Source organism: Coregonus lavaretus (genome assembly GCF_964263955.1).
Source record: "Coregonus lavaretus genome assembly, chromosome: 9".
NCBI classification, from domain to species: domain Eukaryota; kingdom Metazoa; phylum Chordata; class Actinopteri; order Salmoniformes; family Salmonidae; genus Coregonus; species Coregonus lavaretus.
This window is the reverse complement of record NC_139996.1, coordinates 21,376,229-21,401,967: the sequence shown is the minus strand read 5'-3', so window position 1 is coordinate 21,401,967 and position 25,739 is coordinate 21,376,229. Positions and strand designations below refer to the sequence as shown.

The 25,739-nt window shown below is 43.4% G+C and overlaps 1 protein-coding gene across 1 annotated transcript in view; it reads left to right on the top strand.

Moving 5' to 3' along the window:
• The window catches only part of furinb (furin (paired basic amino acid cleaving enzyme) b), a gene marked incomplete at both ends in the record, with an annotated part of 170,843 nt that overhangs the window by 116,929 nt on the left and 28,175 nt on the right, over nucleotides 1-25,739 (top strand). Inside the window, 3 exons of the mRNA XM_084169444.1 lie at nucleotides 12,769-12,857; nucleotides 19,142-19,314; nucleotides 23,733-23,945. Coding sequence (XP_084025570.1) covers nucleotides 12,769-12,857; nucleotides 19,142-19,314; nucleotides 23,733-23,945 — 475 coding nt within the window. The remainder of the gene's footprint in view (nucleotides 1-12,768; nucleotides 12,858-19,141; nucleotides 19,315-23,732; nucleotides 23,946-25,739) is intronic.

Here is a 25,739-nt window from a genome sequence, read left to right as displayed (position 1 = left end):
TTTTTCTCAATTTGTCTGTCATAGTTGACGTGTATCTATGATGAAAATTACAGGCCTCTCTCATCTTTTTAAGTGGGAGAACTTGCACAATTGGTGGCTGACTAAATACTTTTTTCCCCCACTGTATATCTCACTAGGTCAGGATATTTAAGCCTCCATATATCCACTAGTTGTAATGCATCCATGACATTCATGATTTCCTTAAGAGCATGAGGGTGATAGTGTGTAGTGTGATTTCCTTTACAGTCCATTGAGCTATTTAAAACAGTATTATAATCTCCCACCATAATAATAGAGTCTTGTATGGCTTGCAGGTTTGATCATTTATTATATATATTGTCAAAGAAGCGTGGATCATCATTATTTGGTCCGTAAAGGTTAATGAGCCATATCTGTTTATGGTCCAATAACATATTTAAAATCATCCATCTACCTTGCGGATCTGTTTGGACAATTTGCACATTCGGATCAAAATTACTGTTCATTAATATCCTCACCCCTTTTGAGTTTCTTTGCCCATGGGAGAAGTATATTTCGCCCCACCAGTCCTTTTTCCACACAACTTCATCTAGAATTGTTGAATGAGTTTCCTGTAAACAATAGATATTATATTCCTTCTCTTTGAGCCATGTGAATATTGTTCTTCTTTTGTTTTTTTCTCTATTTATCAATCTTTGGTCACAAGTGCCATTGTAGCTGGGTACTTTAATAAAGGAAAACTGAGGAAAATGCTACCGAAGTTCTATCAAAACATCTTCTGTGCTACTCGCGCATCGAGAACTCAGGTCCATTGCTACTCCCCCTTCCCGGATCGCTACTCAGATCACGCATCCATTTTGCTCCTCCTCTCCTATAGGCAGAAACTTAAACAGGAAGTACCTGTGGGAAGGACTGTTCAACGTTGGTCTGACCAATCGGAATCTATGTTGGGAAATGTTCTGGGTTGCCTCTGAGAATAGTATTGACGTATACACTGACTCAGTGACGGAGTTCATCAGGAAGTGCATAGATGTTCCCACTGTGACGATTAGAACTTATTCAAACTAAAAACTGTGGATAGATTGCAGCATTCGCGCAAAACTGAAAACGCAAACCACCACATTTAACCACGGCATGGTGACTGGGAACATTGCCTGTAGAAACAGACCAGCTATACCCTCCATAAGACAATCAAAGAGGCAAAACATCAGTACAGGGACAAAGTAGAGTCGCAATTCAATGGCTCAGACACGAGACGTATATATGGCAGGGACTCCAGACAATCACAGATTATGAAGGGAAAGCCAGCCACGTCGCGGGCACCGACGCCTCGCTCCCGGACAAACTAAACACCCTCTTCGCCCGCTTCGAGGAAAACACAGAGCCGCCAATGCGGGCCACCGCCGCTCACGAGGACTGTGAGCTCTCATTCTCCGTGGCCAACCTGAGTAAGACATTTAAGCATGCTAACCCTCGCAAGGCTGCCGGCCCAGACGGCATCCCAAGCCGCATCCTCAAAGCATGTGCAGACCAGCAGGCTGGAGTGTTTACAGACATTTTAAATCTCTTCCTATCCCAGTCTGTTGTCCCCACTTGCTTCAGGATGTCCACCATTGTTCCTGTACCCAAGAAGGTAACTGAACTAAATGACTATCGCCCCATAGAACTCACTTATGTCGTCATGAAGTGGTTTGAGAGGCTGGTTAAGGATCATATCACCTCCAACTAGCCGCCACCGTAGACCCACTACAATTTGCATACCGCCCTAACAGATCCATGGATGACGCTATCGCCATCGCACTGCACACTGCCCTATCTCATCTGGACAAGAGGAATACCTATGTAAGAATGCTGTTTGTCGACTACAGCTCAGCCTTCAACACCATAGTGCCCTCCAAGCTCATCACTAAGCTCGGGGCCCTGGGTCTGAACCCCGCCCTGTGCAATTGGGACTTTCTGTCAGGCCGACCCCAGGTGGTGAAGGTAAGCAACAGCACTTCCGCCACGCTGATCCTCAACATGGGGGCCCTACAAAGGTGCGTGCTCAGCCACCTCCTATATTCCCAGTTCACCCATGACTGCGTGGCCACACACGTCTCCAACATAATCATCAAGTTTACTGACGACACAACAGTGGTAGGCCTGATTACCAACAACGACGAGACAGCCTACAGGGAGGAGGTGATGGCCCTAGTGGAGTGGTGCCAGGAAAATAACCTCTCCCTCAATGTCAACAAAACGAAGGAGCTGATTGTGGACTTCAGGAGACAGCAGAGACGGCACACCCCCATCCACATCGACGGGGCCACAGTGGAGAGGGTGAAAAGCTTCAAGTTCCTCGGTGTGCACATCACTGACAACCTGAAATGGTCCATACACACAGACAGTGTGGTGAATAGTGCCTCTTCAACCTCAGGAAGCTGAAGAAATTTGTTTTGGTCCCTAAGACCCTCACAAACTTCTACAGATGCACCATTAAGAGCACCCTGTCGGGCTGTATCACCGCCTGGTACGGCAATTGCACCGTCCGCAACAGCAGGGCCCTCCAGAGGGTGGAGAGGTCAGCCCAACGCATCACCGGGGGCACACTGCCTGCCCTCCAGGACATCTACAGCACCCGGTGTCACAAGAAGGCCAAGAAGATCATCAAGGACCTCAGCCAACCGAGCCATGGCCTGTTCGCCCCACTACCATCTAGAAGCATCTAGAAGGCAGAGACAGTACAGATGACATTGCTCGTTCTGATATTTCTTAATTTCTTTCTTTTTATTTTGGGGATTTGTGTGTATTGTTTTTCTATTGTTAGGTATACTGCACTGTTGGAGCTAGAACCATAAGCATTTTGCTGCACCTGCGATAACATCTGCAAAATATGTGTACCCAACCAATAACATTTGATTTGATTTTGACTTCTCTTAAGCTATGCAAAACTTTACTATGTGTCGATTAGTGTGAATTGTGAAAGTGTCTTGTGTTGACTTATATTTTTCCTCTGTATTTGATAGACTCCCCACCAACTGAGAGGAAATAACAGTAATCTTCCGCAGATTAAAGTGGTCTAAAAGTTCTATACATTATGGGTAAATAGCAGGAGGGTAATGTAATGTATTACAGAGTTGTGCTCCAGTGTAATCAGCCTCTCAGCTGGAAATAGAGCACCATCCTTTTGTCCTCTGACTCACCAGCAAGGTGGTGTGGAGACCCAACCTAGGTTCGGAAAAATACCAGTTAAGACTAGGGCTCTGGTGTTCATGAAATTCTGTCAGCCAGTTATTGTCATGCAAAAGCCTGCTGGTCTCACGGTAATTGACCGTTAATTAACATAAACACGTTTAGCATCTCCTGGCCTCCACGCATACAAGCCTCTTACAAGCCGCTGATGTGCACCTTTGGAACAACTACATTAGAAAAAGTAGAAGAAATCAATTGAATATACACCATCACAATAAATCCATTATTTATTTTAGGCAGGCCTAAAGAAATATTATGATGTGAAGAAAGTGTATTTCAGAAGAACAGAATATGAGTTGGCCTACTGTATGTTATCTGGCTATGCGTCATGCCATAGCCTGTAGGCTTGTTCATTTAGCTGACAAGATATGCTTATACGTCCCGTGCCATTATTTTATATTATATGATTTTATAGTAAGAAGAATATAATTGAACTTAGCTGAATAAAATAGAAAGGATATTTTTTTCCATTCCGGAGCGAATGCACATATGAAGTGTCTATGTTGAGCGTAAAAGTGATCATTTGAAACAGGTCCTGGACCTATACGCTAGATGTAGAGTTATTTGGCAACTTTAGTTGTGAATAATACAAACCTTAGAATGTCTTTGGAATTAAAACATATATAGGCTGCATGATGCGACTATAGGTTATTGATGATTTGAGAAAGTTGGGAAAAAAAAGCTTGCGCTCTGTTCCTTGCCTCCGGCTGCACACGCTGTTCTCTCATCAAGTGATCATATTTCCCCCATCAGACTATTCTCAATTTAATCTTGTCTTTACTACTAAAAGTACAATTTGTTTCGATTTAGAATGACCCATTATTAAATGGGCAGGAACAGGGGGAGAAATGTCATCCGTATGCACTTGAATATTGAATGGAGGCCGCTTTCCCGCTTGTTAATTTTTCAATCATGCAGGTAGGCTAGGGGAAAGGGAAACGGGATACCTAGTCACTTGCACAACTGAATGCATTCAACCGAAATGTGTCTTCCGCATTTAACCCAACCCCTCTGAATCAGAGAGGTGCGGGGGGCTGCCTTAATCAAAATCCACATCATCAGCGCCAGGGGAGCAGTTGTTGTTGGGGGTTATCTGCCTTGCTCAAGGGCAGAATGGCAGTTTTTACACCTTGCTGGCTTGGGGATTCGAACCAGCGACCTTTCCGTTACTAGCCCAGCTCTCTTAATAGCGGAGCATGTGCATAATATGAGCAGCTGAGAAATAAATATAGTAGCAGCTGGGATCCTTGTCTTTTTAGTGGCAACCATCAAAACTCTGCTTTCACACGGGGTTGCATATAGAAATGTCTGGGCTTATACAGTGGGGGAAAAAAGTATTTAGTCAGCCACCAATTGTGCAAGTTCTCCCACTTAAAAAGATGAGAGAGGCCTGTAATTTTCATCATAGGTACACGTCAACTATGACAGACAAAATGAGAAAGAAAATCCAGAAAATCACATTGTAGGATTTTTAATGAATTTATTTGCAAATTATGGTGGAAAATAAGTATTTGGTCAATAACAAAAGTTTCTCAATACTTTGTTATATACCCTTTGTTGGCAATGACACAGGTCAAACGTTTTCTGTAAGTCTTCACAAGGTTTTCACACACTGTTGCTGGTATTTTGGCCCATTCCTCCATGCAGATCTCCTCTAGAGCAGTGATGTTTTGGGGCTGTCGCTGGGCAACACGGACTTTCAACTCCCTCCAAAGATGTTCTATGGGGTTGAGATCTGGAGACTGGCTAGGCCACTCCAGGACCTTGAAATGCTTCTTACGAAGCCACTCCTTCGTTGCCCGGGCGGTGTGTTTGGGATCATTGTCATGCTGAAAGACCCAGCCACGTTTCATCTTCAATGCCCTTGCTGATGGAAGGAGGTTTTCACTCAAAATCTCACGATACATGGCCCCATTCATTCTTTCCTTTACACGGATCAGTCGTCCTGGTCCCTTTGCAGAAAAACAGCCCCAAAGCATGATGTTTCCACCCCCATTCTTCACAGTAGGTATGGTGTTCTTTGGATGCATCTCAGCATTCTTTGTCCTCCAAACACGACGAGTTGAGTTTTTACCAAAAAGTTCTATTTTGGTTTCATCTGACCATATGACATTCTCCCAATCCTCTTCTGGATCATCCAAATGCACTCTAGCAAACTTCAGACGGGCCTGGACATGTACTGGCTTAAGCAGGGGGACACGTCTGGCACTGCAGGATTTGAGTCCCTGGCGGCGTAGTGTGTTACTGATGGTAGGCTTTGTTACTTTGGTCCCAGCTCTCTGCAGGTCATTCACTAGGTCCCCCGTGTGGTTCTGGGATTTTTGCTCACCGTTCTTGTGATCATTTTGACCCCACGGGGTGAGATCTTGCGTGGAGCCCCAGATCGAGGGAGATTATCAGTGGTCTTGTATGTCTTCCATTTCCTAATAATTGCTCCCACAGTTGATTTCTTCAAACCAAGCTGCTTACCTATTGCAGATTCAGTCTTCCCAGCCTGGTGCAGGTCTACAATTTTGTTTCTGGTGTCCTTTGACAGCTCTTTGGTCTTGGCCATAGTGGAGTTTGGAGTGTGACTGTTTGAGGTTGTGGACAGGTGTCTTTTATACTGATAACAAGTTCAAACAGGTGCCATTAATACAGGTAACGAGTGGAGGACAGAGGAGCCTCTTAAAGAAGAAGTTACAGGTCTGTGAGAGCCAGAAATCTTGCTTGTTTGTAGGTGACCAAATACTTATTTTCCACCATAATTTGCAAATAAATTCATTAAAAATCCTACAATGTGATTTTCTGGATTTTTTTTTCTCAATTTGTCTGTCATAGTTGACGTGTACCTATGATGAAAATTACAGGCCTCTCTCATCTTTTTAAGTGGGAGAACTTGCACAATTGGTGGCTGACTAAATACTTTTTTTCCCCACTGTAAGAACACTTATTTCACTCCACGCATCAACCACTGTTTGAGGAGCATGCCGCTTGAATGAACCAACAGATCTCCTAGGCCTATACGTTCTCTCCCAGACTCATGGATAGAACGTTTGGAGCGTAGTATAAGGTAACCAGTCCATCCAGTATGCATAATAATACAGTCCACACTCAAAGGCGATTACTAAAATGTGTTTAATTTTGGAGTATAGGCTAGACCAATTAAATTACCAAAGACATCTTAAATCAGTTTTTTAAATGTTTTTCTGCCGTGCGTAATATGCGGTTGGCTATGTGTTGTATAAGGGCACAATCATTATTTTAATTCAGGAGTTTTTTTCGGGCTTGGGCTTATATAGGCCTATGTGTATGCATACTCTCTAATATGCGTATGTCTGTTTTTTATTAATCATCACCTTAGAAAGGGCTGTCTTTCGTTGTGTTAGGCTTAGAATTTTTTTCAAATTGATTGATCACAGTGAGGTGAGTTTAAAAGCACAATACTGTTTTGATAATAAGTGTTTGATGCGATTTTCGATTTCATTTACATTGATGTGTGGTGCCAGGAAAACAACCTCTCCCTCAAGACATTGTAGACTACAGGATTGTGGACTACAGGAAAAAGAAGAGGACCGAGCACGCCCCCATTGTCATCAACGGGGCTGTAGTGGAGCAGGTTGAGAGCTTCAAGTTCCTTGGTGTCCACATCACCAACAAACTAACATGGTCCAAGCACACCAAGACAGTCGTGAAGAGGGCACGACAAAACCTATTCCCCCTAAGGAGACTGAAAAGATTTGGCATGGGTCCTCAGATCCTCAAAAGGTTGCATCACTGCCTGGTATGGCAACTGCTCGGCCTCCGACCGCAAGGCACTACAGAGGGTAGTGCGTACGGCCCAGTACATCACTGGGGCCAAGCTTCCTGCCATCCAGGACTTCTATACCAGGCGGTGTCAGAGGAAGGCCCTAAAAATTGTCAAAGACTCCAGCCACCCCAGTCATAGACTGTTCTCTCTGCTACCACACGGTAAGCGGTACCGGAGCGCCAAGTCTAGGTCCAAGAGGCTTCTAAACAGCTTCTACCCCCAAGCCATAAGACTCCTGAACATCTAATCAAATGGCTACCCAGACTATTTGCATTGCCCCCCCCTCCCCCCTCCCCCCACCCCCCTCTTTTACGCTGCTGCTACTCTCTGTTTATTATCTATGCACAGTCACTCTACCTACATGTACATATTACCTCAATTACCTCGACTAACCGGTGCCCCCGCACATTGACTCGGTACCGGTACCCCCTGTATATAGCCTTGCTATTGTTATTTTTACTGCTGCTCTTTAATTATTTGTTACTTTTATTTCGTATTATTTTATATTGTATTTTGAAATTTAGTTAGCTGAAATTCACTATGATTGCGTTGATTTTCCACTTTGATGGCAAACTTTCTGTACTGCTACCATTCACTCCCAGTAATTTTTGCTCCAACGCTAGTCCAATGAATTTGTTTATTTTCTAACTCTTCTGCATGGATAACCTTTGTTATCATCAACCTAGGACCCAACCAGGACGTGTGTAATTACTGGATCCTCCAACAACAATAAGTGTTTTTATGATTAGCCCCAGCAGTGTTTCCTATAATGTGGACGCACAACGTCCAGGGAAGGGCATGAAAGTGTGTGTGAGCCTCCTAATCAGATAGCTGCACTGTAATCTTAATGTCTGATGTAATGACCTATGTGAAATGCCAACGCTTGCTCTGTTCCATCAGATTGCATTCTGATCCCATTGCACCAGGTCCTGAAACAAGGGCAGGCTGCAGAAGAATACAGACATTTTAATGATCACACAGTAATGATCTCGTCTTTCAGCTGACAGACTTTTGCCCCTATAGACTAAAGTCATTAAAAGTTCGATTAGGTTTTTATTATCATCGTCTTGTATGGAGAGGGGTAGGTACTAGGTAGTTGTTAAAGGGCAATTTCACGGTAATGGAATTGTGCTTTGACTTTAAAATGTATGCCAAACAAAAACCATTGATTTCAAAGTTTAACAAACCATACAACTCTATGCACAAGGACTACTTTGAACAATTTACACAGAACATTTCAGAAAAACACATTTACAGGAAGACCTGTGCAGATGCAAAGTTTGGTAAAATCTCCTTCAGTTTTTTATGCAACAACGTTTCCCAAAAACTCACTTAAATACAGTATTGGCTCCAAATTAAAATTGAAAGATGACTGCAGAAAGAATGGGGTGTCAGCTATGACATGACACCTTGAGTTTTACATTTTTTATTTTGGTTATTGAACTACAGTAGGTGAAGTTGATTTACATCCAGTAATGGAATTACGGTAACGGAATTACATAATGGGTCCCTGATCTGTACTATACAGAAATGCATAATTATGGACATGAATATCATTCTCTTCATGGTGATATATCCTGAATAGGTACACAAAGGTAAGAATATCCAATATCCAATAACCTTTGCATATGTGGGTATATATATTCTACACACTAGCTATTATACTAATGAGCTCTGCCCCCAAACAAGACCAGATTTGGTTAGTCCGGACCAGATCAAATGCGAACCAATCATAAGCGTCTATGTTTCACAAGTTTGGACATCACAGTAGAGTATAGTACAGTACTGTACTCTGCTCTAGTGCGCTCTATACTGAACTCTACTGTACTGTTCTCTACTGTACTGTTCTGTCCAAACTTGTGAAACATAGATGTCTATGATTGGTTCAGATTTGGTCCGGCCAGGGCGGACTGACCAAATTTCAACTACTTTTCGATGTCCATGGACGTCCGTTGTCGGTCAGTGCTCAGTGGGTGAGAATGCTTGTTACAGTAAATGGAAAGAGGGTAGGTGTTAGGTGTCATGGTAGGTGTCAGTAAGAGCCGGGAGAGGTGACATTAACTGGAGAGAGAGAGAGGGGGGTGGCAGGTAGCCTAGCGGTTAAGAGCGTTGGGCCAACCGAAAAGTTACTGGCCCACAAATGTCATACCCCCACAAAAATGCTAACCTCCCCTGTAATTGTAATGGTGAGAGGTTAGCATGTCTTGGGTGTATGATATTTGTGCAACTGAACTTTCTCACTCATCATTATTCATGATTCATTCAGGACTATCCAGAATAATGGTAGGATCCACATTAATGTAGAAGTGTTTAGAAATATTATATTCTTATTTACAATAAAAGTGACTCCAAAATGACACAATACATTATTTACCATTAATTTCTGTTGGGCACTAAATAATCTGAAACACAACCAAAACAAACAGCAAATACATCCAACAAGTTTGTAGAGTCACAAGCTTGATGTAATCATTGCTTGCTATGAATATGGAACCAAATACTAAACTTTTGACTACTTTAATACACATAAGTGAATTTGTCCAAATACTTTTGGTCCCGTAAAATGTGGGGACTCTGTACAAAAAATGTCTAAACGGTTCACCCGATATGGTTGAAAATACCCTCAAATTAAAGCTGACAGTTTTCACATTGTATCATTTCAAATCCAAAGTGCTGGAGTACAGAGACAAAACAACAAAACATTTGTCACTGTCCCAAAACTTTTGGAGCTCACTGTATGTGGGTTTTTGGTGACGGAATTACAAGGCACAATGCTATGTTTTTTAAACTTATAGAAGGCAAATAATTTCTCCAAAACTAAATATAAGTGTTGATATTAGTTGGCTGGGGTCTTTACTTTGTGATGGAGTGAGAGGGTGTGTGTGTGAAGGCCGGTATATTCCTGCTTGTTGGCTACATCTGCTGGCCAGGAGAGAGGGTGACCCGGAAGGGTAAGATCCTAATTACACACACCTGAATATAATTAGCTTGGAGGTTGGGTGGTGGCTGTTTTAACCTGGCTTTGGCCAGATCTGTTTTGGTCTAGAGCAGCAAGAGCTGACATGCAGAGCCCTCCAACGTTGGGAGGGATATCGAACCCAACGGGACAGGAACCTACCGAATGTAACTTGGCTGTAGACCTGACCCCAGTAAGGACAAGCTTGTTGGATTTCTGTTTTCTTTTGTTGGATATGCTGGTAAACAGCTTAGCTGTCCGGTAGCAGAGAGGGACCGGAAGACCCATGTAGAAAGGCTCAAAGATGAGCTAGGGTTTGGTTTTATTGCTACCCAGTGCTGTGGCACATTGTTTCTTTCTCTGGAGAAAGGTCCATTTTGGTCTACGCTTGTGTTACTTCACACTCTCGTCACTTGTTGGCCAGCCCGCCCCCCACCTAATTTCTGGGATGGAAAATAGTTGAATAATTAATAGATGCCTTAATTTTCAAAAAAATATAGATTCTTAACTTTCATTTGACACCCAATTTGACATGCTCATATGAACTTTACATTGGTACACTGTATTTTTTTGAGCAGTGTATTCTTTTTTTTACATCAATTAGCTTTAACATCAATTAGCTTTAAATTAACTTTAAATTCTGTTCTCAGAACTTACCATAAAAACCACAAGAAAAATGTTGTAAGAATGTTATTTAAAAACACATACAAAACATATACTGTGTACACAGAACAAAAATATAAACGCAACATGTGAAGTGCTGGTCCTATGTTTCATGAGCTGAAATAAAATACCCCAGAAATGTTCCATACTCACAAAAAGCTTATTTCTCTCAAATTTTGTGCACAAATTGGTTTACATCCCTGTTAGTGAGCATTTTATTCTTTACAATCCATCCACCTGACAGGTGTGGAATATCAAGAAGCTAATTAAACAGCATGATCATTACACAGGTGCACCTTGTGCTGGGGACAATAAAAGGCCACTCTAAAATGTGCAGTTTTGGCACACAACACAATACCACAGATGTCTCAAGTTTTGAGGGAGCGTGCAATTAGCATGCTGACTGTAGGAATGTCCACCAGAGCTGTTGCCAGAGAATTGAATGTTAATCCATAAGCCATGCTTTTGAGTATTTCTGTCTGTAATAAAGTCCTATTGTGGGGGAACACTCATTCTGATTGGCTGGGCCTGGCTCCCCAGTGAGTGGGCCAGGCTACCAGGCCCACCCATGGCTGCGCCCCTGCCCAGTCATGTCAAATCCATAGCTTAAAGCCTAATTTATTTATTTCAATTGACTGATTTCCTTATATGAACTGTAACTCAGCAAAATCTTTCTAACTATTTCATGTTGCGTTTATATTTTTATTCAGTATACATTCCATAAAAAAACACACAACTTAGGAATGTTCAGAAAATGTTCCAAGAATGTTATTTAAAAACATATATACTGTACATTCCATTCTCAACGCCAACAGAACTCTCTCTATCCTCTATCTTGTTAAGTGTGTTCAGGTGTGTTGGCCGCACCCACTAATTGGCCACATATGATCTTAATGAGTGCTTGTTTCCTTTGAAATGGGGTCTGTTTGAATAGACTATAATGAACCGTTTTGTATGCGAAAAAAAACATGGCATGTTAGCTCCATCCTGGTGGCGCATTCCTAATTCCATGGATAGAGAACAGAAGATCATAGGTTCAAATCTCACTGATGCCGTGTCACAATAAATAAAAAACTGTTTGCATCATCAGTGCCTAAGCAAATTAATTTCCATGTGTCTTACTGTATCTTACTATATCTGTGCTATAAAAGTTAACCCCAAATAAGCTAGCAGTGTTATTAAAAGTCTTATTGAAACATTCAATAAGTGTCACGGTTTCGGCCGAGGCGGCCCCTCCTCCTTGTTCGGGCAGGTTTCGGCGGTCGTCGTCTCCGGAGTACTAGCTGCCACCGTTCTATGTTTCATGTTTGATTGGTTTTGTCTGTTTGTCACACCTGTTTTGTGTTATGTCTCATTAAGCACCCTATTTAGTTCCTTGTTGTGAGTTTAGGTGTTGTGTGTAATTGTTCCCGTTGTCGTGTTGTTGCGCTACCCGTTTCGGTGCGCTATTTGTAGCTTTCCTCCTTGTTTATTTTAGGAGAGGATTTTCGCACATGTTTTGTGCGCTCGTTTGTTTACGCCTGTGTGCGCTTTTCTCGCCTCCGGGCTGTTTGGATTGTATTTTTGTGTACTCTACTAAAAGTCTTTGTTGGACTTAACTTCTGCGTCCTGCGCCTGATTCCACACCACACCAATCTACAGCAACACATGACAATAAGGCAGAATTTTCACTTATTTTCTCAGAATGTTTAACAAACGTTCTGTTTTACCACTCAGGAAACATATGGCTTTGTTCCCACAACCAATGTGAAACCAAAACATACTTCCAAGGAACCAAATGTGCTAGCTGGGGACCTTGTGCTAGCTGGGGACCTGGTTAAAGACAAATTGGACACAAGGTCTTGGTAGAGAATGTATTCATGGTCTTTTTCCTTTCCTTTCTCTCCAGTGGGGAGCGTTTGCCTGCGATTGCTTATTATAGGACCTTCAGCAGCATTGGCCCTCCATGTGTTTTTCGTCTATTCGTTGGTGTGCTGCTGTGTATTTTTTAGCAGTCGTTCTGGGAGGTATTGTTTTTGAAGAGCCCTGCACTGTTCAGGGTGGTTGAGATGAGAGGAGTGTTTTTGGTCATGAATTCTAACTACTCTCTTCTCTCTCTCTCTCTGTCTCTGTGTCTCTCTCTGTCTCTGTGTCTCTCTCTCTCATCTAGACATGGAACACGGTGTGCTGGGGAGGTTGCTGCGGCCGCCAACAACGATGTATGTGGGGTGGGCGTGGCATACAACACCAAAATTGGAGGTGAGTGAGGCATGCTGGGATTGAAGGAGGCTCTGCCCATGGCAAACAATGATTGGTTCCGTAGAACATGACTTGCTACCCGCCACTTCTGAATATTTACCAACTTTTGTCTCTAATCTTTCGTCAAAGACAAGGACTCTAATCAGTCTAATGGGCTATTTCAAGCCATTGTCTGGCCTGAGCACTCTGTCAAAGACAAGCAGCCAGCCAACAAGACTCAGTGGAGCCCTGAGAGCAGTCCCCTCCACAGATGTTAGCCATAACTCTCCTACTCCTCCTAGTCTTCATTAGCATGCATCTCCTGCTCTAGCAGCTCATTGGCTCCTGCTCCACACATACATTATTCCTCTGACAATCTGCCCATGTCCCAGGGTTACACAATTGTTTATAAACAACACAGTTTGCTGTGTGCCTCATTCCCCATCGGGTGTGTGTGTCTCCACGCACACACAAACACACACACACACACACACACACTCATCTCCCACGGCTCACAGCTTTTAGATAGCGTGTGTCTGCAGGGCCTGGTTGTCTAGACTAGAGTGTGTATTTGAAGTCTTTATGTGGTTTATCATCAGTGTCAGTGATGCAGCAGATAACCTGGGGTTAGCTAGTCAGGTACAGTAGTAGGCTTATTTGACGATGGCTCATTTCATGCGTTCTGCTCCCATTACTGTTCAGAGCACTGTTCCGAGGCGGCCCACATCAAAGCTACAGACAGGCCCTGTTCAGGTACTATGATGAAAGATGGGCCGGTTTGTTTCTCTCAGGTCACAGACGCTTTTGGAGGCACCGTAAACTATCCCGCACTCATTCGTCAGAAGGAATGTTGTGTTGTTTTTGCGTTGTTTGTGAGTTGTCTGTCTGTCTTACCGGGTTGTTTAATGAAGGAGAAGGTCTTGACTCTTGTTTTAATGGCCAAAGTGTGTGGTCGTGCGTGTGACTGTGTGCGTGACTGTGTGCGTGACTATGTGCGTGTGTGTCTGAGAGTACAATTGGTCATCACGTCTGACACTGTGACAGGCTCATAAGCCCTTTGTCTCCCCAGTCAGACTGTGTTTGTCAGTATGAAAGCCAGTCACACAAGGCTTTTTTTTCCCAACTGCATCATGTTTATAACACCTAGGGAGTGAATGTTATTTACAATAAGGGTTACATGGAGAAAATCTGACCTCTGAAATGAAAATGGATGGCAAAATATATTTTTACCTAAACCCTCCCTGAACACTTGAAAACAAACAAGTGACACTCCCCTATACCCAAAATTAAAACAAAGTGGATAGCAGTTTACCCTCACTTCTTGGACAGACCAGAGCCTTAGATATGCAGTTTTAGAAACTGTTCTTCATCCTGTAAGCATTACATGGCAACGCAGGAATTTTGATAGCACACAGGGCTGCGGGCCAGAAGGTTCTGGGTTCGCAGACCACCATGGACAAGAGTCGGGGTGGAAAGATCTCCTATATAGTAAAAGCATTACATTCATCTATCATGGTATTTGCAGGTCTGAGAAAAAAATTGCCTTTTATAACCATTTCATGCAATTCTACGTAATTGTACATATTAGCAGTGGCGGCTCCTGAAAAAATTCTCAGGAGGGGCAATTTTTCTGATGATTTAGGTGACCTACACACATTTAAAAAAAGATATGTCCAGCAACAACATGAAGACAGGGGCAGCATATAAGTCAATACCAGAAGCATTTATTGACTGATCTGGGGAGATGGATTCCAGTTTCTGTGACAGATTATAAATAATCTCTGATGCCTTTGTTATATTAGCTTTTGGTTGAATGTACTGTCGTAGTAAATATATAATGTTATAGCTTGGTCTGACTAAAATCTTGTGCATGACCCATTTTGTGTTGGGCGTTTGTTTTCAATCAATGCTGTTCCTATCCTATAACAATGGACAAAAGAGTCCTATCTTGTCAGCCTTGTCAGCAGGTGGCCAAGGACAACACCCACGCCATAGGTCTCTCAGTTCTTCCAACTCACGAGTTCTTGCTCTGAGGACACACACACACACACACACACACACACATCATCACTGATAACACACACACATCATCACTGTTAAACACACACACACACACACACAAAAATCCCCTCTCTTTAGGCTGAACATTTGAAGACAGAGAACCCGACTCAGAGCCAATGCAACAGTGGAGGGGACCTCGCCCAACTCATCAGGACCAATCAGAAGATCAGAACTACTAGATTCAACCTACATCATTTATTGTATAAAATGTCTGCACACAATGTTTTCGGGGCTCTCTTCAGATAGCTCCCTAAGAGTTTGACGAACGAGTCCGTGCACGCGATTCCAGATATCTTTACCTCTGAATAAACTGCCTTTATTATACCATATCCACCCTGTCCAAAGTCTCTACTTGGTCTCAGTTCTCCAGTAAACTTGTGATTATCAACAGTACACAACGGTAACAAACAATTGGGGGAACTCACGGGGCAGATAGTAAGGTCGCAGTGACACAGAAAGCAGTTCAATGTCGGGGGTACAGAGTCGCTCTCTTACCAGGATCGATTTTCCCTGTGACTGTCAGATCGCGGTCCGCTCTGACCAGGGTGAAGCCGGCCGGCTCCACTTCTCTGTCCGGGACTCTGTCATCCAGCCAAGTCTCCCAGCTGTATTGGATTCCGCTGCCAGCAGCGTTTTCATTATTTAGTCCGTTCGTAGCGGGTATGTACACGATCAACAAGATCAGTCCAAAACCCACCACTGGAAATCCATGGTTGGCAGAATGTTTGTAAACTAAGTGTACAAATTAAAAACATAAAATAACGCCACTAAGTGTACAAATTAAAAACATAAGATAACGCCACACTGCAGGTCGCAACAGAGACGCTGCTAGCCGCTATTTTCTTAGTTACGTTCATGGTTACGTCACGTATGACGAAAGCGCGTAAGTGCAAGCCCACAGACACCCATAGAGATTGTATTGAAAGCTTTGAAATTTGAAAAAAATAGATTTTACATGGGAGTCTATGACAGACTTCTGGGCGATTTTCAACCTGACTGAAATCGCCCCAAAAACGGGCGGGGCCATTTGAAGCACGACTTTAGCCTGATTTGACATTTAGTGGCAGTCAGATCAGATTAGAACACTGATAACTACTGTTGCCGTGATATAATTGATTAGAAAAAAAATCCCTTCCTTTTCCCGTTTGGCAGTGCGTCGCCCATATCGCCCTATTGAACACACCGCCCCTGCATATTAGTGGGATCTTTTTTGTATCACACAAATTACCGAAATTACAGGCTAAGAATGGACAGTGAGATATCATAAGATGAACACATAGGCCTATTTCTCCAATGCCAAATCAGTGTGTCTTGTTTGCAACAAACTGTCCCTGTTTGCAAATAATTAAATATGAGACGTCATAAGGAATCTGAGCATGGTACTTTCAAAAGTTAGGCTTACCTTTCCACCCCTGACAGAGTAGGCCACATTTACGCTTTAACTGCTGGCCACTCTTCTTCCGTGGCTTAACCCAATGAGAGAAAGTCACAAGTGTTTCCCTAAAAGCTGTCTGGGTTTAAATGTCTTCTATTTTTACAGAAAGTGAATAGCTTAATCAATTGATAGTGACATAATTAGATTACTTCCCAAGCAAAGTCAGCCTCTGAATGTTATAGAAACTAAACAATGATATACCCATATGCATTGGAGTCACGTCTTTCCTGGGTATTTTACAGCTTGTTTCTAGCATAAAGCGTCGCGGACCAGCGCTGTTATAGATCACTTTATATCATCAGATTTGTTTAATTTTCTTCAAAATCTTAGCTAACAAGGGGTAGGCCTGTGCTTTTTGCCATTTTCTTTAATAAAAGGTAGGCCTATGGCATACCCTCTCATACCCCCTCAATTCGAGTCCTGGTTTTAACTTTAACAGCCCTTCACTGACACGGAGGTAGGCTATTTAAAGAGTGCATGGTGGGTGGAGGAATTGGCCGAAAGATCAATGGATATAGCAGCCTATAGCCTAATTTCGTCTGTCAAACAGGTAGGTCTACCTCTTATTTCTTAAATAGGAAGAAATAGTCTCCATGACAAAGCCCTCTTGTTGTTAGTGAAGTCTAACAAAAATGAAGACGTTGAAATGAATTATGCCTACTCGAATTTGCCTACTTTCAGCACCATGAGCTGTCCATTTCCGATTGATTGTGCAGCGGCTGCTGCTTCAAGTTTCAGCACCACAATGTAAGTTACTCGAATCTGGCTTATTGCGAGGTCAATAACTGCGATAAATACATCATGTGCAAGAATTATATTGTTTTAAATAAAAATCTATGATCCCCTTTTCTGCTATAACAGCCTCCACTCTTCTGGGAAGGCTTTCCACTAGATGTTGGAACATTGCTGCGGGGACTTGCTTCCATTCAGCCACGAGCATTAGTGAGGTCGGGCACTGATGTTGGGCGATTAGGCCTGACTCACAGTCGGCGTTCCAATTCATCCCAAAGGTGTTCGATGGGGTTGAGGCCAGTCAAGTTCTTCCACAAACCATTTCTGTATGGACCTCACTTTGTGCATGGGACCTCACTTTGTGCACGGGGGCATTGTCATGCTGAAACAGGAAAGAGCCTTCCCCAAACTGTTGCCACAAAATTGGAAGCACAGAATTGTCTACAATGTCATTGTATGCTGTAGCGTTAAGATTTCCCTTCAATGGAACTAAGGGGCCTAGCACAAACCATGAAAAACAGCCCTAGACCATTATTCCCCCTCCACCAAACTTTACAGTTGGCACTATGCATTGGGGCAGGTATCGTTCTCCTGGCATCCGCCAAACCCAGATCTGTCTGTCGGACTGCCAGATGGTGAAGCGTGATTCAACACTCCAGAGAACGCGTTTCCACTGCTCCAGAGTCCAATGGCAGCGAGCTTTACACCTCTCCAGCCGACAATTGGCATTGCGCTTGGTGATCTTAGGCTTGTGTGCGGCTGCTCGGCATGGAAACCCATTTCATGAAGCTCCCGACGAACAGTTATTGTGCTGACGTTGCTTCTAGAGGCAGTTTGGAACTCGGTAGTGAGTGTTGCAACCAAGGACAGACGATTTTTACGCGCTATGTGCTTCAGCACTCAGTGGTCCTGTTCTGTGAGCTTGTGTGGCCTACCATTTTGCGGCTGAGCCATTGTTGCTCGTAGACGTTTCCACTTCACAATAACAGCACTTACAGTTGACCGGGGCAGCTCTAGCAGGGCCGAAATTTGACAAACTGACTTGTTGGAAAGGTGGCATCCTGTGACGGTGCCACATTGAAAGTCACTGAGCTCTTCAGTAAGGCCATTCTACTGCCAATGTTTGTCTATGGAGATTGCATGGCTGTGTGCTCGATTTTATACACCTGTCAGCAATGGGTGTGGCTGAAATGGCCAAATCCACTAATTTGAAGGGATGTCCACATACTTTTGTTAATATAGTGTATCAAAGTAGGCCTCCGGTCCTCCTTCTCATCTTCGCGCTCTCCTTCTCAAACTGAACAGAACATAGCCTATAGGCAAGTCTGTGCTCAAGATTTTGGACTAGGCGTAATCAAACATCATTTTCGGAAGAAACCTTTGACTCTCCTCCTGAACTGCCACCGTAGCCCTACACAGCACAGCCATTGGTTTGGCAGCACACAAAAACGTTTTTGATCAGCAAGAGCAGAGGAGGCCGGGGCTCAGGGTTGGAATATCCATTGCGGTGTGTAATGCAGCCTAGTTTTATTTACACCATCCCAGCAGCTATCTTAGAAATATAACTTTGCTCTGTGCTTCTCTGAGCATGCACTTCGTAGCCAATAGCCTATGGATAATTTGATTGAGACCACACTAAATAGCCTATAGGCTCACTTGATATTGTGCGCCCAGTGGAGAGTCAGAGATGAGGGGATCGATATATAGCCTAATAAACAACTAATTCTAAAACACTGAAAAATATTGAAATTTCATCCATTACAAATTACATGACCCTCTCCTGGACTAGATTTAGAAAATACTAAACCCTCCCCTTGACTGAAATTGAAAAATCATAACCCTCCCACATCGTAACCGTTCTGTACATTTTGATCCGTTCCCTACCACTTCTCCTCTCGTGCTGTCTCTGTCAACAATGTTCCTCTCATTCTGTTTCTCATCTGTCACCTTCTCTCTTTCTCCCTTTCTGTCTCACCCTGCCTGTATTATCTAGTTTATTTCACCTTTGATTTCACCCCCCCTCTCTCTCCATCTGTGTACTGACCTTGCCTGTGTGTGTGTGTGTGTGTGTGTTCAGGTGTGCGTATGCTGGACGGGGAGGTGACAGACATGGTGGAGGCACACTCCCTCAGCCTGAACTCACAGCACATCCACATCTACAGCGCCAGCTGGGGCCCAGAGGATGACGGGAAGACAGTAGACGGCCCCGCCAAGCTGGCCAAGGAGGCCTTCCTCCGAGGAGTCACTGAGGTCAGTCATTACTGGAGCACACATAGTTCCTGGTACATACCTACCAGATGTTGTTTCAAAGACACACACATAGGAAGGATAGGATAGGATCAACTGTATTGTCCCAGAGGGGAAACTAGTCTTGGACACACAGTACTGCTGTATAAAATTCTACGTTATACACACATACTCACAAATTATCTTAGAAGATGAATGGGTTTTCCATGATGATATCCAGTATAAAGTGTTTCTAAAGTAAAACTATGAGAAGTGTTGCAACCGCCATACTTGATCTAGAGGGTGTTCTGGCCTGGAGCACCAGCAGGAATTACTGTCATGTCACACCAGAACTGTAACTATTCACCACTGTCTTATTTGGCTTAGCAGAGAGCACGCTGTAGACCTGACATGATAGTTACACCTGGTACTCGGCCAGAACACCCGATACAATACCCATGTCATACACATCTCATAGGACCACATACAATCCCCTCGCCAAGTTTCTTCCCCTGCCCTCCGAGTCCGAGCAGACCCATTGGGTTTGATGGAGTGAGCCCCAGATGGATTGGACAAATCATCTGAGGTTAACGAGACCATTCCCCATGTGTCAGCATGGGACATTAACAGAAACCCATTAATACAATGCTGGAATGACAAATGGGAGAGAATAAATGGGAGAGAAATTGCTGACGCAGAGTCAGATTTAGATATGAGGGGAATAGAGCAGGGGTTCTCAAAGTGGGGTCCACGGCCAGATCTCAAAATATATATAACAAATCTTGAATGAAAATTACAAAAAACAACAGATTAAACAAATTTTGGCCAAGGGATCCGTGGAATAAGTTTAGAGGGTGTGAAACAATACAATGTAATATTATTAATCTACAATTTATGTTCTTGGGCAACATGGGCAACATGGGCCTGGGATGCTCACAGGGATATTGGTATTCACGGTAGTCCACCGATTATACATTTTTCAACTCAATACATATTGTTTTCCCTTTTTTTTTAATGCACTGTAATTTAAGCTTTAAAACTGCGAAGTTTTCTTTCTACCTCATGGCAAAATATGTAGAATTGCAGGATATTTATTTTAAAGCTGCAACATCCAAAAATCTCTGCCCCATGACAAAATGTGTAGAATTGCAGGAAATTAGCTCGAAGAGGGCCTGAGACTTGGTTCGTCCGTCCATGCACTTGCCAATGTTATAGTAGAACTCCTTGTATGCTATTTTTATCTCACTCAAGTTGTGTTCTGATTATGAGGGGCTCCCTGATGAATTTGCTATCACAAAAAGGGTCCCCGGTCCCAAAAGGTTTGAGAACCCCTGGAATAGCAGATAGCCATCTTTGCAAAAATGGGGGAGAAGGAGTTTTGATGGAAGACATATGATTCATGTAACATAAATCTCATATCTAACACTCCCAGTATAATGGCAGGTTGACGTTTATTGTCATGAGTCTTAGATAGGCCAACTGCAAAGCCTAAAGGTGCTATATTGTAAGAATTAATGAAAGAAGTGTGCTTTTTGTTGCTAATTTAAGGTTAGGGTTAGACATTAGGGTTAGCAGTGTGGTTAAGGTCAGGGTTAAGGTTAGGGTTAAGTTTAAAATCAGATTTTGACTTCGTGGCTGTGCCAGCTGGTGACCACTCTGCAGAGCTGCCTCCAGTACAATCTGCAGGATAATAGAGCGATGGAAAGAAAATAATTGCCTGCAGCAAAACAGGACATTATCAGTTTTACTGAAAAGATTCCCGGAAAGATTAGGAATACCTGTTGATTTGATCCATAAGAAAACAAGCAATGCATCAGTGGTGAGAATAAAATAGGGATTGTGAGGGCTGTCGGCCTTTTAAATGCCCATCCCAGCAGTGAGCTGGAAGACAGCAGGAGAGTCCCATGCTGGGACAAACCCTCCACAGGGGACAGGGATTAGGAAATAACATTCTCACAGCACTTCTTTAAATCCATAAAGACTGTGGGTGCGTTCCCTCAGCAGTGTTGTGTGTGTGTGCTTGTGTGAGATATGATTTGTTTTGTTCAAGTCGCTGGCACTCCCATGCCCACCTCCACTGCTTCTCATCTCAGTCTCAGCTGGAGTTGAGGCACAATGCAGTGTGAGGTAGAATGTGTGCCTATCTAGCCCCTCCATCCCTCCCTTCATCTCTCTTTCTCTCCCCTGCTCTTTTATGCAACATCTTTCACATTTTCAATCAATCCCTCTATTTCTCCATATCTGTCCAACTGTGCCACTCTGCTCATATCCTTTTCATTATTGAATATTGTCTTTCTCCACCTCATTTTCTTCCTCTTCTCTTCCTACTCTCACTATCTCCTTTCTCTCTCCTCTCATATTTGGTTATGAAAAGAAACAAACCTTCAAAGTGTATCTTTATATGCTTACCGCCTGTTGTGATGGAATGGCCCAATTAATCGGTTTCATTTAGTTGTGACTAATGGCCTCCTTATGGAGATGAAAGATGGAGAGGAGGTGGATATAAGTGTATTCAGTAGATAATATTATACTGTATCATCATGATGCCGCTCCTCCTCCTCCCAGTACAATGATGCCCTCATTTATTGGTCTAATAAATCACAGTCAACTAACTGTGTACATTCAGTAATAAAGTGATTCTTTTTTTTTACTGGCTTTTCCACAGCAGTAAATAGCCTGCCATTGTCTATGAATTACAGTGAATTCGGAAAGTATTCAGACACCTTGACCTTTTCCACATTTTGTTATGTTACAGCCTTATTCAAAAATTGATTACATTTTTTTCCCCTCATCAATCTATGTATTCAGACCCTTTGCTATGAGACTCGAAATTGAGCTCAGGTGCATCCTCTTTCCATTGATCATCCTTTAAATGTTTCTACAACTTGATTGGAGTCCACCTGTGGTAAATTCAATTGATGGACATTATTTGGAAAGGCACACACCTGTCTATATAAGGTCCCACAGTTGACAGTGCATGTCAGAGCAAAAACCAAGCCATGAGGTCAAAAGAATTGTCCATAGAGCTCCGAGACAGGATTGTGTCGAGGCACAGATCTGGGGAAGGGTACCAAAACATTTCTGCAGCATTGAAGGTCCCCAAGAACACAGAGGCTTCCATCATTCTTAAATGCTTGAAGTTTGGAACCACCAAGACTCTTCCTAGAGCTGGCCGCCCGGCCAAACTGAGCAAACGGGGGAGAAGGGCCTTGGTCAGGGAGGTGACCAAGAACCCTATGGTCACTCTGAATGAGCTCCAGAGTTCCTCTGTGGAGATGGGAGAACCTTCCAGAAGGACAACCATCTCTGCAGCACTCCACCAATCAGGCATTTATGGTAGAGTGGCCAGATGGAAGCCACTCCTCAGTAAAAGGCACATGACAGCCCACATTCTCTGGTCTGATGAAACCAAGATTGAACTCTTTGGCCTGAGTGCCAAGCGTCACGTCTGGAGGAAACCTGGCACCATCCCTATGGTGAAGCATGGTGGTGGCAGCATCATGCTGTGGGGATGTTTTTCAGCGGCAGGGACTTGGAGACTAGTCAGGATTGAGGGAAAGATGAACGGAGCAAAGTACAGAGATTTTCCTTGATGAAAACCTGCTCCAGAGCGCTCAGGACCTCAGACTGGGGCGAAGGTTCACCTTCCAACAGGACAACAACCCTAAGCACACAGCCAAGACAACGCAGGAGTGGCTTCGAGACAAGTCTCTGAATGTCCTTGAGTGGCCCAGCCAGAGCCCGGACTTGAACCCGATCGAACATCTCTGGAGAGACCTGAAAATAGCGGTGCAGCGACGCTCCCCATCCAACCTGACAGAGCTTGAGAGGATCTGCAGAGACAAATGGGAGAAACTCCCCAAATACAGGTGTGCCAAGCTTGTAGCGTCATACCCAAGAAGACTCAAGGCTGTAATCGCTGCCAAAGGTGCTTCAGCAAAGTACTGAGTAAAGGGTCTGAATACTTATGTAAATGTAATATTTAAGTTTTTGCTTTGTCATTATGGGGTATTGTAGATTGATTAAGGCTGTAATGTAACAAAATGTGGAAAAAGTCAAGGGGTCTGAATACTTTCCGAATGCACTGTATGCCGGCAGCAGTACAGGTTTTGTTAGTAGAAATACAACAACATACAGTATCATAGGGAGTGAAGGGATGTCAAGATTTTTACGGGATGGGGGAAAACATCCTTGTCTGGTGCAATATTTCACACTATCAGTCTCTCAACTGGAAACTCACACACATACAGATGCATACACGCACACACACACCCACTCCAACTCTATCCATCTCTCCACATACACACACTTGAACGAGTGGGTGTGCTATCTATGCCTGTGTGTACTGTATGTCTGTCTAAATATGTGTATGTGTGTTGTCTGTGTTTGTGTATGTTCTAGATGCCTGTGTGTCATCCTTGCCTATATGTGTACATTTCCAGGGCCGTGGTGGGCTGGGCTCCATCTTTGTGTGGGCGTCGGGGAATGGTGGTCGTGAGAAGGACAGCTGTAACTGTGACGGCTACACCAACAGCATATACACCCTGTCCATCAGCAGCACCACACAGTATGGCATGGTACCCTGGTACAGCGAGGCCTGCTCCTCCACCCTCGCCACCACCTTCAGCTCTGGGAACCCCAACGAGAAACAGATAGTGAGTAATAATAATAATAATAATAATTTGGTAGGTGCTTAAATTTGTCCATTGGAAATGTGTTTTTTGCATATCCCAACTCCCCCTGAGACACCCCGATATATATATATATACACACACACACACACACACACACACACACACACACACACACACACACACACACACAGACCTACCTTCACCTTCACCATGTTCTTCAGCTTTGGCAGCCCCAACAAGAAACAGATAGTGAGTACCACTGATACACATACACACTCCCACCTTCACACCTACACTCGCCAAATATTTTCCACTCCGGAAACCCCAATGAGAAACAGATCGTGAGGCATCATTAGCAATCCCTCGAGGTCCAGGATGATCTCTTTATCACACACAACAAAGCACAAAAGCACAACATAAAACAGTCTCATAATAATTAGGAATAATGATCCACCCACAGTAACGGCAACCTTAACCAGAAACCTTTAGCAAGTACCTCTGATACGCAAACACACATACACACACACACACACACACACACACCTCTAGCATCGCTAAAACCCACATCAGAGGAAACCTCATAGAAACAGATTGACACTGTTACACAAACACACTCATACCTACAGCAGAGTAAACCTCCACATGAAACAGTGATTCATACCAAACTAATGGCCTAAACTCACCAAAGAGAGCGTGTGTGTGATTTATTTTAGAATGCATTGTTTTGAATTATAATGACCCAACCGAAGCAGGGCGGGCGGGTTGTCCACTTTGACGCCTCGCTCAATTAGAACGTCTCTATTTTTGCGTTTTATCGCTGCCGTTGTAGTCACACAAAACAATAGAAATCATGTTATCATCATTCACTTTCTTTCGAGCTCATTTGAATTGGAAGAGGTAGCTAAGGGTTGAGGCTTTATCATACATGCTAAATTAGACCAATTCATCCACTTATCAAATCAAATGTTATTGGTCACATACACATACAGTGGGGAAAAAAAGTATTTAGTCAGCCACCAATTGTGCAAGTTCTCCCACTTAAAAAGATGAGAGAGGCCTGTAATTTTCATCATAGGTACACGTCAACTATGACAGACAAATTGAGAAAAAAAAATCCAGAAAATCACATTGTAGGATTTTTAATGAATTTATTTGCAAATTATGGTGGAAAATAAGTATTTGGTCACCTACAAACAAGCAAGATTTCTGGCTCTCACAGACCTGTAACTTCTTCTTTAAGAGGCTCCTCTGTCCTCCACTCGTTACCGGTATTAATGGCACCTGTTTGAGCTTGTTATCAGTATAAAAGACACCTGTCCACAACCTCAAACAGTCACACTCCAAACTCCACTATGGCCAAGACCAAAGAGCTGTCAAAGGGCACCAGAAACAAAATTGTAGACCTGCACCAGGCTGGGAAGACTGAATCTGCAATAGGTAAGCAGCTTGGTTTGAAGAAATCAACTGTGGGAGCAATTATTAGGAAATGGAAGACATACAAGACCACTGATAATCTCCCTCGATCTGGGGCTCCACGCAAGATCTCACCCCGTGGGGTCAAAATGATCACAAGAACGGTGAGCAAATATCCCAGAACCACACGGGGGGACGTAGTGAATGACCTGCAGAGAGCTGGGACCAAAGTAACAAAGCCTACAATCAGTAACACACTACGCCGCTAGGGACTCAAATCCTGCAGTGCAAGACATTTCCCCCTGCTTAAGCCAGTACATGTCCAGGCCCGTCTGAAGTTTGCTAGAGTGCATTTGGATGATCCAGAAGATCATTGGGAGAATGTCATATGGTCAGATGAAA